The 18,772-nt window shown below is 33.3% G+C and overlaps 1 protein-coding gene across 1 annotated transcript in view; it reads right to left on the reverse strand.

Annotated features, from left to right (window-relative positions):
- Positions 1-1,658: 1,658 nt before the first annotated feature.
- Positions 1,659-18,772, reverse strand: part of LOC114324972 (transmembrane protein 272-like) — a 54,497-nt gene continuing 37,383 nt past the window's right edge. The window contains exon 5 of the mRNA XM_028272905.2: positions 1,659-17,220. Within this exon, the coding sequence (XP_028128706.1) occupies positions 17,003-17,220 (218 nt within the window). The 3' untranslated portion in view covers positions 1,659-17,002. The remainder of the gene's footprint in view (positions 17,221-18,772) is intronic.

Raw genomic sequence — 18,772 nt, forward strand, 5'->3', positions numbered from 1 at the left:
AAGCCAGGGCCCGACTTGGGCTGTAGCACCATAAGAGAGAGAAAGGTACTTTACTCTTGAACGAAATTCATATTTTTTGACATACCCCGTATACTGTTAATAAAATTTCATATCCGATGGTCGAGTTTTGGATTTTAGACCATGCAAAGCATTTTATGAAGAATAACTTTTTTTCATAAAATTGATAAAAAAGTTTCCCATATGGTTCCAAGTTATGCGCATGGTATAGTGTATAATTCATTTGTGAGTCTACAGTATAATTTTTCAAGAAAAATAATTTAAAAGTTGCTTATGTATTCCAGGTTTTTACTTCATTTGAGATTTAGGTTTGTGTGTGTGTGTGTGTGTGTGTGTGTGTGTGTGTGTGTGTGTGTGTGTGTGTGTGTGTGTGCTTGTTTTTGGCTTGGATGCAAATCCATTTGCCACAGATTTTTTTTATGCCAAAATTATCAAGATAATTATGTACGATAATAAAATAAATTCATATTATAAACATTTATAAATAAATATTATTACTTTTGAGAAAACTAACTAGCAGATTTAATATGTTCATATCAGTGGTACGGACAACATTATGGATATGGTAAGGTGGTAAATAATTCTTTTGAATAAGTGATTGTATTAAAATTTTTGTATTTAAATTATAATTATTGCATTTAAAAAATATATGATTTTTAAGTCTCCGAAAGACCCACAGCTACATAATGCATTTTGTGTTATACCTAATTTGGATAAGTGAGCAGGAAATTTGCCATGGTTTGTTTTAATACGAAATAAGCAGGCGGAAAATAATTTAGTGTGTGTGCATTAATTTAAAATAAGAAGAACCTGGCAATTTTGGATGAATACTAAAGTATGGGTTGAATGATGAATTTGCTTGATTAATATATTGATTTTCCCATTGCGACTGGATGTTAAATTGTATAATATTTTTGTTATCTCTTTCAGTAATTATATTACAGAATTCTCCCTCTGTAATTGTAAGTTTAGCCAATTGATCAGCTTTTTCATTACCCATTATCCCTATATGTCCTTTTACCCAAACAAAAGTTACATCAATATTTTGAAGGTATCTTTTAATGTCGCATAATATTGGACATTTTAGCGTCTCGCATTTGGTACTTTGAATGGACATCAATGAAGATTGAGAATCTGACATAATAACTGCTTTTTCAATATTTTTTGATATTAACCAACTTATGGCTTTTTGAATAGCAAATAATTCTGCAGTGTATATACTGCTATGTTTTGGGAGCTGATACAATAATGATTGGTTGGCGGTTTGAATAAAAACGGCACAACCGACGCCATATATCGTCCTAGATCCATCAGTGTAAAGAGTAGTTATGTCTTTGTCTACAAAATCTTCTAGTACGGAATTTAGTACTGCTTTGTCGATTTGTTTGGACTCTGTAGAGATTTAGGTTTACTTGCCCTAGTATTCGAAGGGTCAGAGGGAAAAATGATGAATGTCAATTTTTTTTCATTTTGTGATTCTTGCGCAATCCGTTACATGAGAAAGAATACAATCAACCTGTGAATGGAGAAGGGGAAATAACGATGAGAAACCCCTTAAAAACACGCCAGAAGATTGGATGCAAGGGGGAAAACGATAAATATTATATATTTTTTTAGTGACAGGTTTAAATGAAATAAAATTATGCTCTGATAAACATTTATTCAAATATATTTCAATTGAAACAGTCTCCAAAATTTTAAAATAAATTATGCAGGCAATATAATGATCTTGTTAAGGTATATTGTAAGGGTGTATAAATGTTTAAAATCTAAATCATAAAAATATGTACATATCCCACCTATCTTTTATTATTTAAACTCATAAAAATGGGATATTTAACTTTTTGTATTTTGGTTGGTTCTTACACAAAGTATATAACTTAATATCTAGTATACAGTGATGGACAAAATGTAATACCAGATAATTAGATAGTAATAAGTAGGTAAATATCTTTTGATATATTGATGATTATTTGTAAGGGACATTTTTAACTTGTGTTCTAACCTGATAGATGTAGAGTATTGGTCTTATAGACTTCTTCTTCTTGTTTACATCTTGTGGCAAAGTGAAACAGCCTATATAACATGGAATTTATTCACCAGAGATCATGAAATAACATGCATGAGAAAAAATTCTTAACTCAAAGATCATTTCAAATAAGACTCACTCTCTTAGCAAATAAAGAAATTCAAACGTAACTGCGACAGATCCTGATGAAATTCCAACTGAAATAAACAAGCTTATAAATGATGCGGACACCTACCTCATAGTTGGTCGAATTCATTGTTCATAACTCTACCTAAGAAGATAACAGCAAAAACCTGCGCTGATTATAGAACCACCGGTTTGTCAAACCCTTTATTGAAAATTTTTCTGAAGGTAATATATGGTCGTATTTATAATAAATGGGAAGAATACCTAAGTGACACACAGTTTGGTTTCCGTAACTGGTTTGGAACGAGAGAAGGATTGCTCGGGATGAATATACATACTCAAAGATGTCGTGACATCTGTAAACATATACTGTTGTTTTATCGACTTCCAAAAGGCATTTGATCATGTTAAGCACTCAATCTGATATCTGTTACATGACAAGAAAGCTAATAGAGGAATACAGGAAATGGGGACTAGAGATCAACATAGGAAAAACCAAATATATGAATATCGGTGGAACGCAGCAGGACTTAATACTAGAAGGAGGAGAAACAATCAGTTAATGTAACGAATATAAATACCTGGGTATGAAAATCACGAATGATGGAACACTGGACGGAGCCATTAAAGAACGAAATACTCGAGGAAGGAAATCAACTACGCTCCTAACCTCAGTACCCTAGATAAACAACCAAAACAAGAAAAAGATCTATAACGCCGTAGTGGGCATTATAACATACAGCTGCGAAATATGGTCTATGAAGAAAAATCAAAACGAATGTTAGAGGTCACCGAAATGGATTTCTGGAGAAGAGCTGCAGGAAGATCAAGAAGAGAACATATCACCAATGAACGGATACGAGAAATAATGAAGGTCACACATACAATAAATGATGAAATCAACGAAATACAACTACGATGGTTTGGTCACGTACAAAGAATGCATGAAGACAGAATCCCAAAACAAGTACAAAACTGGAAACCGCACGGTAGAAGAAGAAGAGGTAGACCGACCGAGGAAAAGTTTGCAGGCAGGAATAAACAAAGCCATGGATGAAAGAGGTCTGTAAGTAGATCAATGTGCGGACAAAGAGGAATGGCGAACGGGTATCGGAAGACGGTGAACGTTGTAAACCGATAATATATACAGGGTGTCCAGAAACTCTACCGATAAACGAAGACAGGAGATTTTTTAGATAATTTTAAGATAATTTAACCCAATTCACCTAGTCCGAAAATGCTTCCTAAGGGAGCTAGAGCTCTTTGAAGATGGCGTCATGTAATTAGTTTTTCTTAAATAACTCCAGAACGCTTCTATTTAGAAAAACGAAAATTGGTATGCGTATTTACTTTCCAGAAATGAATCGATTCCATCCATTGTGAATTTCTAGTACCGGTCATAGGCGTCCGTTTTGGGTAGGGCAACGGTTATTTTATCGCATAACTTTTTTGTATTTAACTTCTAACCATTTCTGACACTGGATTATTAAATTGTGAGGTATTCTAGTACTAAAAGGTACTCTTGTTTTAAGCCAGTAGAACGCACCGTTTTCTAGAAAAATCGATTTGAAAATTTTTCGTTCTTTAAATTTCAAAGAAAAATTTCAAAAAAAACCTATTTAGAAAGACAAAAACTGGTACATTTATTTATATTCCAGAGATAAATCGATTTCATTAATTGCGAATTTCTAGTACCAGTCATAGGCGTCCGTTATGGGTAGGTCAACAATTATTTTATAGCGTAACTTTTTTGTTCTTAATTTTTAACCATTTTTGACACTAGATTATTAAATTATGAGGTATTCGAGTACTAAAAGTTACTCTTGCTTTAAGTGAGTAAAAAACATCGTTTTTTTTTGGAAATTTTTTTAATTTTTTTTTAAATTCCCAAAACGAAAAACTTTTAAATTGATTTTTCTAGAAAACGGTGTGTCCTACCGACTTAAAGCAAGAGTACTAGAATACCTCACAATTTAATAATCCAGTGTCAGAAATGCTTAAAAGTTAAAGACAAAAAAGTTATGCGATAAAATAACCGTTGCCCTACCCAAAACGGACGCCTATGACCGGTACTAGAAATTTACAATGGATGGAATCGATTCATTTCTGGAAAGTAAATATGCATACCAATTTTCGTTTTTCTAAATAGAAGCGTTCTGGAGTTATTTAAGAAAAACTAATTACATGACGCCATCTTCAAAGAGCTCTAGCTCCCTTAGGAAGCATTTTCGGACTAGGTGAATTGGGTTAAATTATCTTAAAATTATCAGTAGTAATTGCACAAGAGCTCTAAAATTCTATATTAATTTTAGAGTTCGAGTGCAATTTGTTGCGATTATTTCATGAATAAAACTGTTCAAAACCAAAATTTTATTGTAATTTATATATGTAAGTACCAATTAGTGAAATTAAACACACAGTTGTTATAAATATGTATTTGACGGTTGAAAGTCATCACTTTTATAATTTTTAAAACATTTGTCATTAATGTCACTGAATGTATTTTTCGTAGGAACGAAGGGCATCTGACGTAATATGCTTAACGACGGGAGATTATCAAAAATTATCACCTTAATTTGCATGTCTGTAGCTTTCTATTGGTCAGAATCTCCTATGAATGAAATAATCTACAGTCGGAAAAATGAAAGAATACCCATGAACGATCACGTCAATCATTTATTTTGTATTTGCTGTCTTTTTCTATAACAAACGTTTGTTATTTATAGAAAAATACAGCAAATATAAAGTAAGTGATTGATGTGATCGTTCATGGGTATTCTTTCATTTTTCCGACTGTATAAAATCTCCTGTCTTCGTTTGTCGGTAGAGTATCTGGACACTCTGTATATAAGCTCTCAATATTAATCAAAGTTCTAAAAGACATTGGCTTGGACGGCAGAGACCTTCGTATAATTGCAAATTTGTATTGGAATCAAACAACGTCAGTTTTAGTAGACGGTTTGGAATCACAGGCTCTTAATATTAATAGAGGAGTACGACAGGGATGCCTCTTGTCGCTCCTGCTTTTCAACATTTACTCCGAAAGAATTTTCAGAAATGCACTTTCTGAAAAAGAACAAGGAATAATTTGTGAACGGTGAAGTCATCAATAATTTGCGATATGCGGACGACACAGTACTCCTAGCTTCTACTCAAGAAGATCTGCAAACATTACTTGATAGTACCGTTGAGGAAACAGGTCTGGATCTGAAAATACTCGTAATAAGTATACAACAGAATATAAAACCGTCTACCTTGCTAAACTTGAGCAAGTTGATCAAATTGTTTATCTTGGATATCAATTAAATTGTAACGCAGAGAGTCACGGTGAAATTAGATCTAGGATAGAGCAGGCCAGAGTAACGGCGTAACCAGGATGATCCTAAGGGGGGTGTTACAACTACTGGAAGATCTCTGGGGGGTATGGTGTTATGCGATTAGAGCTCAAAGTACATCCCAATGGGGGGTGGGGGTTATAACCCCAAAATCCCCCCTGGTTACGCCTATGGGCCAGAGCCGCTTTTAGAAGGATGTCTAAGGTCTTATGTAACAGAGACCTAAAATTGGCATTGAGGATCCGCCAACCTCCCTGCTACATGTTCTCGGTCTCTATGGTGTCGAGTCCTGGACTGTGAATAAGATCTAAATCGCCTTGAGGCGTTCGAAATGTGGTGCTATAGAAGAATTTTAAAGTTTCTTGGGTGGAGAAGATTCGAAACTCAAAAATACTAGAACGTCTTAGCAAGACTACTGCGATTATAAAAAGCATCAAGAAGAGAAAGCTGGAGTATTTAGGACATGTAATGAGAAGTCCAAAATATAGGTTGTTACAAAATATTATGAAAGGGAAAGTAGCAGCAAACGCAGTGCAGGACGAAGAAGAACCTCATGGTTGAAGAATTTATGAGAGTGGCATGGTGTTGATACAAGCATGCTAGTTAGAGTAGCAGTGAATAAAATTAAGATAGCTATGATGGTAACCAACGTTCTGAAAGGAACGCTCTGAAAGGATAGCTATGGTACATGAAGAAGAAGAAAGATAACAGCATACATGAATTCATAAATCCTTTGTGTAGACTCTAGCACTGACTCAGTGATTTGGCGAACTTGTGGTCAGATAAAGAGATTTTTCAATGTCTTTTTCAAGGCATTTTCATGGATCGGTATTTTGTGCTGCAGACGTTAGATTCTATGTAAAGACAATAAAACCACCTTTACTTGAGGCAATTACTCAAAAAACTATGTAAAAAGAGTCACGTGTTTAATACAAACTTTGCTACATCTTAATATACATATTACCACTGTAATATTAAATAAAATTAAATGTTATATCAATAATTACCTACTAGATTATGTTTTACAACATTTAAACAAACTAAAAATATTTATGTACCTGTTTTCACATTTTTGCCTATCACTGCAAGTATAACAATATGTACACTCATATCTTGACTATTTGGAATGACTGACTACTTTTAAAACATATACAGTATTTACATCTTTAAAGTCCCATCCATATCTTATAATTGTATATAGACGTCTCAGTCCAAAAACCTCCCACAGAATGACATTTTTATTATGATGATCAGTCCCAGAATGGCACTTTAATCTTAAACTTGTACAATGCTAATACGTTTGCAACAAATTTGTTAAAATTAATATAACAATAGAGTGTCACCGCGCCCTGACAATGGCTCATGAAATGAGGACGACATTTTTGCACGATTTAACAGCAAACAATGACTTGTCACAAAACAGTGTCACATAATATTAATATACCTACGTCATACGTTATTGGTATATAACAATGATACAAACCAAAGACGTATGGCGTAGATATATTAATATTATGTGACACATGACAGAAGCTCGAAACAAATGTCAATCGATGAAAAGCCCTATTAAACTTTATATAATCAATCATCAATCAACGATATAACTATTAAGAGGAAACAGTAGCGATCAACAGGTAGCGAAAACGCGTTCCAAGATTGCGGCTGTAATTTTGAATATTTTTTCGAGATATTTGGCACACGTATTCGTAATATAATAAAGAATGGCGGTACAGAGCCCAATTTGAAAAATATATTAATATGTGGAAATTACTCTGTAATTAAATACAATATTAAAAAAACGAGCCTTTACCGCCATTAAGAAGAACAAAAAAATACACTTTCTTCAAATAAACCTTTTTATCCGATGCCTAGATTGTGTGTCATTTTGGAACTACTAATAAAATAAAAAACTTTAGTAGTTCCAAAATGACACAAAATATAGGCGAAAAAAGTTTATTTGAAGAAAGTGTATTTTTTTGTCCTTCTTAACGGCGGTACAGGATCGTTTTTTTAATATTGTATTTAATTACAGAGTAATTTCCACATATTAATATATTTTTCAAATTGGGCTCTATACCGCCATTCTTTATTATATTACGAATACGTGTGCCAAATATCTCGAAAAAATATTCAAAATTACAGCCGCAATTTTGGAATGCGTTTTTGCTACTGTTTCCTCTTAAGGCTATTTCGTATTTTGATAACATTTCCCACTTGTCAATTTTCGATTCCTCTCTTTATAAACATTCTTTCATTTTTCAGGCTAAGTAAGAACATGCGCATTTTTAGAGATCTCTGTTAATAAAAAAATTTATCAAAAAGTTATCTAATAAAACAAAGATGGGACTTTAACTATGCACTACAAAATTGTTCAGATAATATCATACTTAAACCTACAAGTTTCAAAAGTATGTGGTCTTACAAAATATAAAAACTACAAAAATGAAGATATCACAGATTCTTAAGCATGGCCATTTTGACACGTTAAACCATACAAATTAAAAAGTGCTCAGTATTCAAGCAGTACATTTTGCCTAAGTAAAAAATCACCGTACAAAGTATTAAGGAAATTATAACATTTCATAAAATTGTAACAATTATTTATGTACCAGTAACAGAGTTGCATGAAAGCTTACGGCCTATACAACTGGAAATACAGTGATGAGCGCGCTAATAGCCGGCAAAATAACGCAAAAGATGGAAAACATAGCACATTATGAAGTAAAAAGAAATGAAACTAGTAGAGGTGGAAATTATCGATATAAATGTATAAATTAACATTAGGTACATTACATAGTTTCCCACCTTCAGACGTATCGGAGGAATATGACAACTGTCACTGTGACAGGAGCATTTAATAAAATACTCCTGTCAAAGACGTCCAAAGATGGGAAAATACTCGTATGTAATATAATGTTAATTTTTACGTGTATATCGATAATTTCCACCTCTATTAGTTTTATCTCTTTTTATTTCACAGTGTCTTATGTTTCCATCTTTTGCGTTATTTTGCTTGTTATTAGCGCGCTCGTCACTGTATAATGTCAAGTAAATCCTAATAAATTGAAAATTTAACCATGTTCCAGCTTAAGGGGCCAAACAATATCAAAAAATTTAATTTTTACTGTAGCTGCCTTTAGTACGTTCCGTGACGGTAAAATATTGTAAAGCCTATAAATTTTAAAGAACCGCTTAGATTGTCATGAAATTTGGCATACACATAGGTAACATGTCAAAGAAGAAAGGTGATATTGTGCCAATGTGTGCTTTTGCCATGGAGGTGAGTTTCACCCCTTCTCAGAGGTGAAAAAATATACGTTCAAAATAAGTCCGGAAATGGATAAACTGATTAATTCTAAGCTATAGAACTTTTGTTCTATAGTATTTTTTCGCTAAGTTAATACTTTTCGAGTTATTTTGCGAGCAAATATGTTCATTTTTCAACAACAAAAAAAAAACACGTTTGTAGACGGTTTTTTTCAAATAACTAAAAAGATAGCATTTTACTGAAAAAACATTCGTAGCAAAAATATAGCCCATAAAAAAGTTAAAAAAAATGGTGTATGTATCAGATTCTTAGACCCACTTTTTGGGGAAAACTCGTTAAACTTTTTTAAAGTATTTAAAAAAATCTTTATTTTTGTTTTTTAAAAAAGTTTCTAGCGATAAAAGTAAGGAAGTAACGCCTAGAATAAAGTTATTCCCTTTTTTGGTAAAAAACTCGTGAAAATGACCCCCTAATTAGCATCCCAAATGAAATTAATCGTTACCACTTCACAAGTTGCTTTACTCGTGTACCTATCTATATATTGTTTATACGATCTGTAAGTTTCATCGGTTCAAAGTGCTTACTTTTGAAGGGGCTGTAGTAGAAAGGGCTTGAACTAGTTAATAATCACGAGTGTATGCAAGTTTTGAACAGCGATATCTTAACCAATTTTTGTCTTACAGAAAAACAAAAAAATACAAAATATTCAGAAAAGTAATACCTATATTTTTTTGTTCTTTGTTATTTTTGCTAGCACTAACAAATTTTAAATTATATTGAAAAAAAGCATTTTTTTTAAATAAAAAATTTTTTACTTTAAAACCAAATTAAAAAAAATAAGCCCTTTGAACCGATAACACTTAAGATCATAATATATAAATAATACCATAAGTAAAGTAACCTGTGAAGCGGTAACGATTAATTTTATTTAAGATGCTAATTTGGGGGTTACTTTCCCGGATTTTTTGACAAAAAAAAGGGATCAACTTTATTTTGAGCGTAACTTGCTTACTTTTGATGCTAGAAACTTCTTTAAAAACCAAAAATAAATATTTTTTAAACACTTTAAAAAAAAAGTCGTACTGAGTTTTTCCCAAAAATTGCATAAACATAATGGATATGTCATTTTTTGGATATTTCACGTTGAAATATTCCCTTTGTGGTTCTAGAGATACTGGTTCTAGAGATTTCATGCATTCACCGTTTTTTCACTTGTTTAGAAGCTATATTTTTGCTAAGAATGTTTTTTTGATAAAATACTTACTTTTTGAGTTATTTGCAAAAAACCGCCTAAAACGTGTTTTGTTGTTGAAAAATGAACATATTTACTAGCAAATAGCTAGAAAAGTATTAACTTAGTGAAAAAATGCTAAAAAAAAGGTGCTTAGAATTAATGAGTTTATCCATTTCCGGACTTATTTTGTACATATATTTTTTCATCCCCGAGAAGGGGTGAAAGTCACCCCCAGGGCGAAAGCACACATCGGCACAATATCACTTTTTCTTCTTTGACATGTTACGTATGTTTATGCCAAATTTCATGTCAATCCAAGCGGTTCTTTAAAATTGGGAGAAAAACCGCGAAACAATGTACTACTTGCTAAAATTAATAAATAAAGTTTAAAATCAGACTCAAATTTTAAATACGGGCGTAACCCACTAAATTTTGCAAAAAAAAAAAACAATTTACAATAGCCAGTTTGTAGATAATATCTATATTATGACAAATATCATACAAACCGATCCGATTGCCTCTAATGAAGAACGTTTTTTTTTATCTTTTTAACACTTTGACCAGCATAAAAAATTTACATCTACAAAACAGAAAAGGAACAAGAATATATTTGCGTAATGTTGGACATCGAGTTCTTATGTTAAGTAGAAAAAATATAGTACTAATATCAGATCTGTTTGTCATTCGAGGATCTAAGGTTATGGAAAGCTAAAGCTCTGCATATTTTCCCCGTAAGTCCGTGCACGTCATCAATCAGATTTATATGTGGTTATAGTAATTAATATCCCGAAACATAGACAAACATTCACCAGTATTCATACGAGGTTTGTCTTTTTAGTTTTGCATATAGCCGCTTAGAGGCTAGAGGCTTAGAGGCTGTGAAATTAGCAAGTCAGTCGAAAAATGGATCTTAGCCGAGAACATTTTCGTGCAATAATTTTTACAATTTTCGAAGAGGATTATCCCAGCAGCAAAATCTCGCTGAAATGGTTTCTGTGTTTGGGAATGAAGCATCACACCAGTCAACTATTTCCCGCTGGTACTGCGAACTTCAACGTGGTCGCTTCAGTCTCAGCGATGAATCCAGGTCAGGTCCACCCAAAACAGCAGTCACACAGAAAAATAGTGATGCGGTTCGTCAGCTAATTAAGGATAACTGCCGTGTAACATACCGGAAGATAGAGGCATCTTTGGTTATTTCAAAGACCTCGATCCAAAAGATCCTACATGAAGAAGTGTGTGTTACGAAGTTGATTTCCCGTTGGATCACTCATTTGCTCACAGAAGAGCAAAAAGCAGTTCGTGTCAATTGGTGTCGAAAAACGTTGGAACGGTTTAACAAAGGAAGCCCAAAAACGTTTGTAGTAATGTTAGTGGCGATGAATCTTGGATTTACTCCTACGAGTCAGAAAATAAACGACAATCCGCTGTGTGGGTGTTTCACGATGAGGAAAAACCAACAAAAGTGATCCGTTCTCGAAGTGTGTTAAAGAAAATGGTCGCAACTTTTGTGTCAAAATATGGTCATGTGACAACAATTGCGTTAGAAGATCGAAGAACGGTTACTTCTGATTGGTATATAACCGTTTGTTTACGAGGAGTTATCGCGAAACTCCGACAAAGCAACAAACAACGACGAATCATCCTACATCAGGACAATGCAAGTGCTCACACTGCCCAAAAAACAATAGAGTTTTTGGAGCTTCAAAACATCGAATTGTTAAACCATCCACCGTATAGCCCCGACCTAAGTCCTATCGACTTATTCACGTTCCCAAAGATCAAGAATTCAATGCGTGGGCAATAATTAAAGATGCTTAATTTTTTACACACAAAAAAGCTTCGTGACACGCCTGCGAGTCACAATTTACTTATGGGTCGAAACACACAAATACACATCGGCAAGGTCTAGGGAGATTTTTATATCATAATAAAATTAATAAAAATAAATTCACGTGGTCGTTTTAATTACAACTGAATTTGTACAGTAGTTGTTCATCCTGTAGATAGTAAACCACAACGGCAAAAGTGATGAACGAATATATGACAAAGTTTTTTACATCGACACTATTCTACAACATATCGTTCTAGTCCAGAGAAATAAGGATTTTCTCAGGACACTTAAATATACAGTTAGCTGATTAAATTTTTTAGTTATTATAGATCTATAGGAAGAAAACCTACCTGTTTCCTGCCTAGAATTCGCGTCCGTTTTTTAATTATTAACAATTTAGTGCAAAAATCGCGATTTTTTCGAGTTGTTGCACCCCATTAAAAAGCTAAATAGTTGACATAAAATTACAAAATTTGTTTTTTTAGAACATTTAGAAAGCTTCAAAATACTGATTTTTTAAAAAAGTCAATTTGTTGCTTCGCAAATTGCAAAATAAATGAAAATCTATATTTGTTTACTAAATTTTACATAGAATTTTAGGGTTTCACTCTAAGTTGGGTATTTTCGTACTTAACAAACCCTCAAAATTTGAGACCGACATTATTTTAAATGTTTATAAACTACAAAATTTCAAAAATTTGGCATTAGGATTTTTGACTATATTAGATAACTTTTTATCGTCTTTTAGTACATTTTGATGGTACCATTTTTTTTCTTTCATTTGGCATACGTAGAATTGTCCCATCTTCATTATTTTCTGTCTTATGTGATTGCAAAATAAAGGTCTCTGGGATAAACAAATAGAATAACTTTTAAACTAATTAATGGATCGGTCTCAAATTTTGAGGGTTTGTTAAGTACCCCAATACCCAACTTTAGGTGAAACACTAAAATTCTAAGGTAGGTTTAGTAAAAGTTATTAACAAATAACGATTTTCACTTATTTTGCAGTTTGCGAAGCAACAAATTAACATTTTAACTTTCAAAAATCGGCATTTTGAAGGTTTTTCTATGACCTAAAAAATTAAATTTTGTAATTTTATGTCAACTATTTAGCTTTTGAATGAGGTGCAAAAAATCGAAAAAATCGCGATTTTTGCACTAAATTGTCAATAATTAAAAAACGGACCCGAACTCTAGGCAGGAAACAGGTAGGTTTTCTTCCTATAGGTCTACAATAACTAAAAAAGTAGTCAGCTACCTTGATATTTGAGTGTCCCGAACATGGTCTATTTCTAGCTTATTTCCCTGGAGTATTCGTCCGTTTGCTGATGCGTTTGGTCAAAACTTCCATCTCATGCATGATAATGGTCGTCCGCATGTCGCAGGCCCAGAGACAGACTGGCTTATCAACGAAGGTACTGATGTGCTGCCTTGGCCAGTACAATCCCCCGACCTGAATCTCATCGAGCATGTATGGGACATGTTTCAACGAAGAATTACTCCAGATATGAGTAACACATACACACCGTTTTGTTTCCGAGAGTATCTGATAGAAAAATAGGCAAACGTACCTCAACAGAATATCAAAAATTTCATTTTGTCTGTGAATGAAAGATGTAGAGCCGTAATAAACTAGGGTGGACGCCATACTTTGTGTATTAATTTTGTTTCTGTTTTAATTACGACCATATTTTGTGATGACCTAATTTTTTTTATTGTAGTTCTTGATATTTTTGACATCTCTGAAAGGCATTCTCTCTATTTTTGACATTTCAAAAAATTTTGTTGTACATATATTAAATACTACTAATCACTACAAAGTGATTATTATTTGTAAAAAAACAATTAAAGAAGAAATGGTTGAATGCTCGAATATATGCAATTTATAGAAATAAAAGACAGATATCGAGCACTGAGTTTATTAAATCTTTCCCAAGTATACTTTCGCTACTAGAGCATCATCCAGGGGCGTTTCGTCAAATCAGGAAGGTATCCTAGGATGTCGTAACATTTGTTTCATTTAAGTAAAATAATGGTGAAAAGGACACATAACATATAACACACACTGGACAAACAGATTAAAATTAAATTAAATGCCGGTACTAGGATGACGGAGGAAATCTAAGATTTAATGGAAGAAAGACGCCAACATAAAAACAAAGATAATCAGATGTACGAAAATGTGGATAAACAAATAAAATCCAAAATTAAGCAGGCTAAAGAACAATGGTTAAAAGAACAATGCGCAGAAATAGAAGAACACCAGAAAAGACACGATAATTTTAACACATAAAAAATTAAGGAATTAACTCAGAACAACAGGAAAAGAAAACCGGGAATACTAAAAGATACAGATGGGAAACTTGTGTTGAGTACTAACGAAAAATTAAAGAGATGGACAGAATACATAAATGAATTGTTCAAAGACAATAGAACAGAGCAGATGGAAGTCGAAGTAGAAGATGATACGGTTTTGAAGATATTAAAAGAAGAAATTAAATCGGCATTAAAAAACAGCAAAAATGGTAAAGCAGTCGGTCCAGACCAAATCCCAGTAGAAAGCTTAAAATGCATAAATGATGAAACCTTAGACATTATCGAGACTTGTTTAGCTCAGTGTACAAAACAGGAAACATACCAAAACAATGGTTACTCTCAACCTTTTGTGCTATCCCTAAAAATACAAACGCTAAATATTGCAGTGAATACAGAACAATATCATTAATAAGTCACATTCTCAAATTATTCTTAAAAATAATACATGGTCGTATAAATAAAAAACTAGAAGAAGGAATAGATGATAGTCAGTTTGGGTTCAGAAACGGACTAGGAACCAGAGAGGCGTTATTTGCTTTTAATGTGTTAGCTCAAAGATGCAAGGACATGAATGTGGATGTGCATGTTTGTTACGTTGATTTTGAGAAAGCTTTTGACAAAGTAAGACATGAACAATTAGTCCAAATTCTAAAGACAAAAAACATAGACAAAAGGGACTTACGAATAATAACAAACTTTTACTGGAATCAAAGAGCACAAATTGTAATAGATAACGAACCCAGTCCAGAAATTGAAATCAGGAGAGGAGTTCGGCAGGGATGTATTATGTCTCCATTACTCTTTAATGCATATAGTGAAGCCATTTTTGAAGAAGCATTGCTATCTCAAAGTGAAGGAATAATAATTAACGGAAGATCTATTAACAACATAAGATATGCAGATCACACCGTGATTATAGCAAGCTCTGCTGAACAACTCCAACTACTACTAAACAAAACAAACAATTTCTATGAAGAATATGGACTAAAAATGAATATAAAAAGACCAAATACATGATAATAACTAAGAAAACAAACATACAAACAAGCATACATTTGGGAAATGTACCGATAGAAAGGGTTGATAAATACAAATACCTAGGAAGCTGGATTTCAGAGAAAAATGATCAAACAACAGAAATAAGGACCAAGATAGAAATAGCAAGAAATGCGTTTGTAAAAATGAAAACAGTTCTCTGCAACAAAGACCTTAGCTTAGAACTGAGAGTAAGAGCTTTGAGATGCTACGTGTTCTCGATACTACAATATGGACTTGAAAGCTGGACATTAAAGCAAGAACACATAAATAAGCTACAGTCATTTGAAATGTGGTGTTACAGAAGGATGCTTAGAATAGCACGGACACAGAGGAAAACGAACACGGAAGTATTGCGAGAAATTGGTAAAGAATGCGAAATAATAAACACAATAAAAATAAGAAAGTTACAATATCTGGGACACGTAATGAGGGGACCGCGATATGAAATAAAAAGACTGATAATACAGGGAAAGATAAGAGGCGGAAGGAGTATAGGAAGAAGGAGAGTGTCATGGTTAAAGAATTTAAGGGACTAGTTTAGATGCAGTTCTATAGAACTCTTTAGAGCAGTGGTGGATAAAGTAAAGATAGTGATGATGATATCCAACCTCCGATTAGGAGACGGCACTTGAAGAAGAAGACTAAGTCAGGTTCATATCGAAGATGGAGGTACAATTACGGATTGTACCTCCATTGATTACCATATCTCCTCCTGATTGTGGAAGATTGTACCTCCATCTTCAATATGAACCTGACTGTTTGTCCATTGTTCAGTGTGTATTATCTGGTATGTGTTACTTTCGACTGTTATGACATTCTAGGATACCTTCGTGATTTGACGAAACGCCCCTGATGATGCACTAGGAGCGAAAGTATACTTCATCATCAACCTCTCTCAATCCACTGTTGGATATAGGCCTCCCCTGTTTGTCTCCAAAGTGTTCTAACTTGTGCTTTCTGTATCCAGTTTTTTGTTGTCTTTCGTAAGTCGTCTTGCCATAGTAATGGTGGTCTTCCTCTGCTACGTTTATCGGCTCTTGGTCTCCATTCAACTAGTTTGCGAGTTCATCTTCCGTCCTTCATTCTGTCTGGACACGTTGCCAGAAAGTATACTTGGGGGCAAGATTAAATAAACTCAGTGCTCGATACCTGCCTTTCATTTCCATAAATTAAAGAAGTAATTACACCTCTTTCTAAAAATATCCCTAGACTTTTCCGATTTGTGTATGTCATCGTAACTTGTTTTGGGCGACCTTTGTATATGATTTATATAATTCTTATTGATGACTAAATATTGGCATGCAAAACATTACAAAACCTTGTTCCCTTACATAAGTCATGGCTCTATTCTCACAGTTGTTCGACTATATTTAGGAATAGCCACATTTCGAGTAATCAATAATCTCAAGACATTATATCGACGATATAAGACTACAAGACACTCATAACTTACAGAATATTCCAGAAATAAAAGTGTATTATGCAGTTCATTAGTAAGCCACAACAATCCTGACAGGATATTATAATATTATTCTTTATTTAGAGAATATTCTGGTATTGATTAAGTTATTTGTGATTTATTTCGTTCGATATCTCAGATCTTTTATACCAAATCTTTGGAAGTAGTAAATATTAGGTCTATAACCAAATTTTTGTTTATTCCTTATTTGACCTTTGACAGAAGGCAAATATTGACTCGTCTTCATTAATATTCCAATAAAAAATGCAAGCTTCTGTACATCATAAGCCATCATAACATACACGGTACTTTTTTTTGATACAATTGTTTTTCATCAAGTCTTTACCAAAATCTATCATTAACTTCATTGTCGTCCCTTTGGTCTGTGTGAAAAATTATCGTGACTAGGCTAATTGAACATAAACAAACTGTTATAACACCTAGGAGTATGTATACAGAAGTTATTAACCAAAACGCAAATAGATACAGGTTTTGGTTGCAATATTTACCCCGTGCGGAATCGTAGTTTGGTTCGTATTCTTTATACACCCATACAGAACCTACAAAAAAGGTAAAAATAAGTAATAGAGGATAAAATCATATAGAACGAAAATAATTTGTTAAAATTTCAGTAAAATATTTTATACTAAAGCTTGGTGTTATGCAATGCCATTTACTCTTCCTTCTACGTCTCATGAAATCTATAAGTGAACAGTGTATACAAGCTTTAACTCTACCAATGTGAGGTTCAGATGTTATACCACGAGTTCTCTAGCCCTTCCATCTATTTATTAACATTTATACAAATGTCCTATAAAGAAAACAAACAGCGGTGAGAGGTCATTGAGTGAGTCACTTACAGACATACATAACTACTTGCTTTTTACAATTTTCTGCTTTCTTTAAAACACAAATGTAAAGACAGTAAGATAATCTAAAACATGGTAAAGTCCTTTTGATAACTTTTGTAACATATACAGGAGAGCTTAAATGTAAATAAACAGTCATTTAAACGTGGTGAAGCAATAGATTTATCTATTTATTACATTATTCCAGTGTTAGGTTCAAATTGGAATGACAATCTTAGTATACAACACTTACTTGAAAGTAATAAAATCGCAATAGGATAGCAATTAAATTTACGTGCCCTCATAAACGACACAGCGATATCTCAATATATCTCTAATGGTGTATGATCAAACGATTAAATGTATCTAATTGTTATGTCTTAATATGGACAAGGGTCATCCCTTTTTCTAGAGGCGAGACATTAACTCTAAAAGAGGAAGAATCAAGAATAAACGGGAAACAACCGCATTAAAAATCTGTAAGATATCTCTATATTACCTCTCTTATATCCCTCTTACCTAGGCCACACACTGAGAAATAATAAGTACCAATATGCTCAACTTATTGTGAAACGAAAGATCGAGGGAAGGAGAGGACTAGGAAGAAAAAGACTATCGTGGCTCAGAAACATCCGACAATGGATAGGGCTAAATTTTAAGCAGCTAATAAGAAGAGCTGCAGACAGAGAAGAGTTTGCAATTGTAGTAGCCAACCTCCATTGAGGAGACGGCACTTTAAGAAGAAGAAGAAGATATCTCTAAAACAGTCATCATGGCATGACAACAAGAAACGTGAACAGAACTGATCACGGTAATTTGAATCTGAGATACGACAGGATAGGCTTAAACCACGAGGATCTCAGGCCTCTAAGGTCGCGAAACCCCTGTGATATGCTGAAGAAAATACCTATACAATCTGCAATTCAACTCAAAACACACAAAACAATAGGTACGTAGAATGTACGAAGTTTATACCAATATAGCCCGATCAAAGAACAATCTGACCCCAAAAAAAATAGAGGAAGTATGAAAATTTGGGAATAGGTAGTTGAAATTGTCTATTATTATATAAGAAAAAGTTTACAATTCTACATCCCCTCCATTTTACAAAAATGGAGGGGAATACCCCCTCTCGAAGATGAAAAAAATACATTCAAAATAAGACCGGAATTGGATAAAATTACTGATTTTAAACAACTTTTCTTCTATAGACTTTTTTCACTAAGTCAATACTTTTCGAGTTATTTGCGAGTGAATATGTTCA

This window comes from Diabrotica virgifera, chromosome 1 (genome assembly GCF_917563875.1).
Source record: "Diabrotica virgifera virgifera chromosome 1, PGI_DIABVI_V3a".
NCBI classification, from domain to species: domain Eukaryota; kingdom Metazoa; phylum Arthropoda; class Insecta; order Coleoptera; family Chrysomelidae; genus Diabrotica; species Diabrotica virgifera.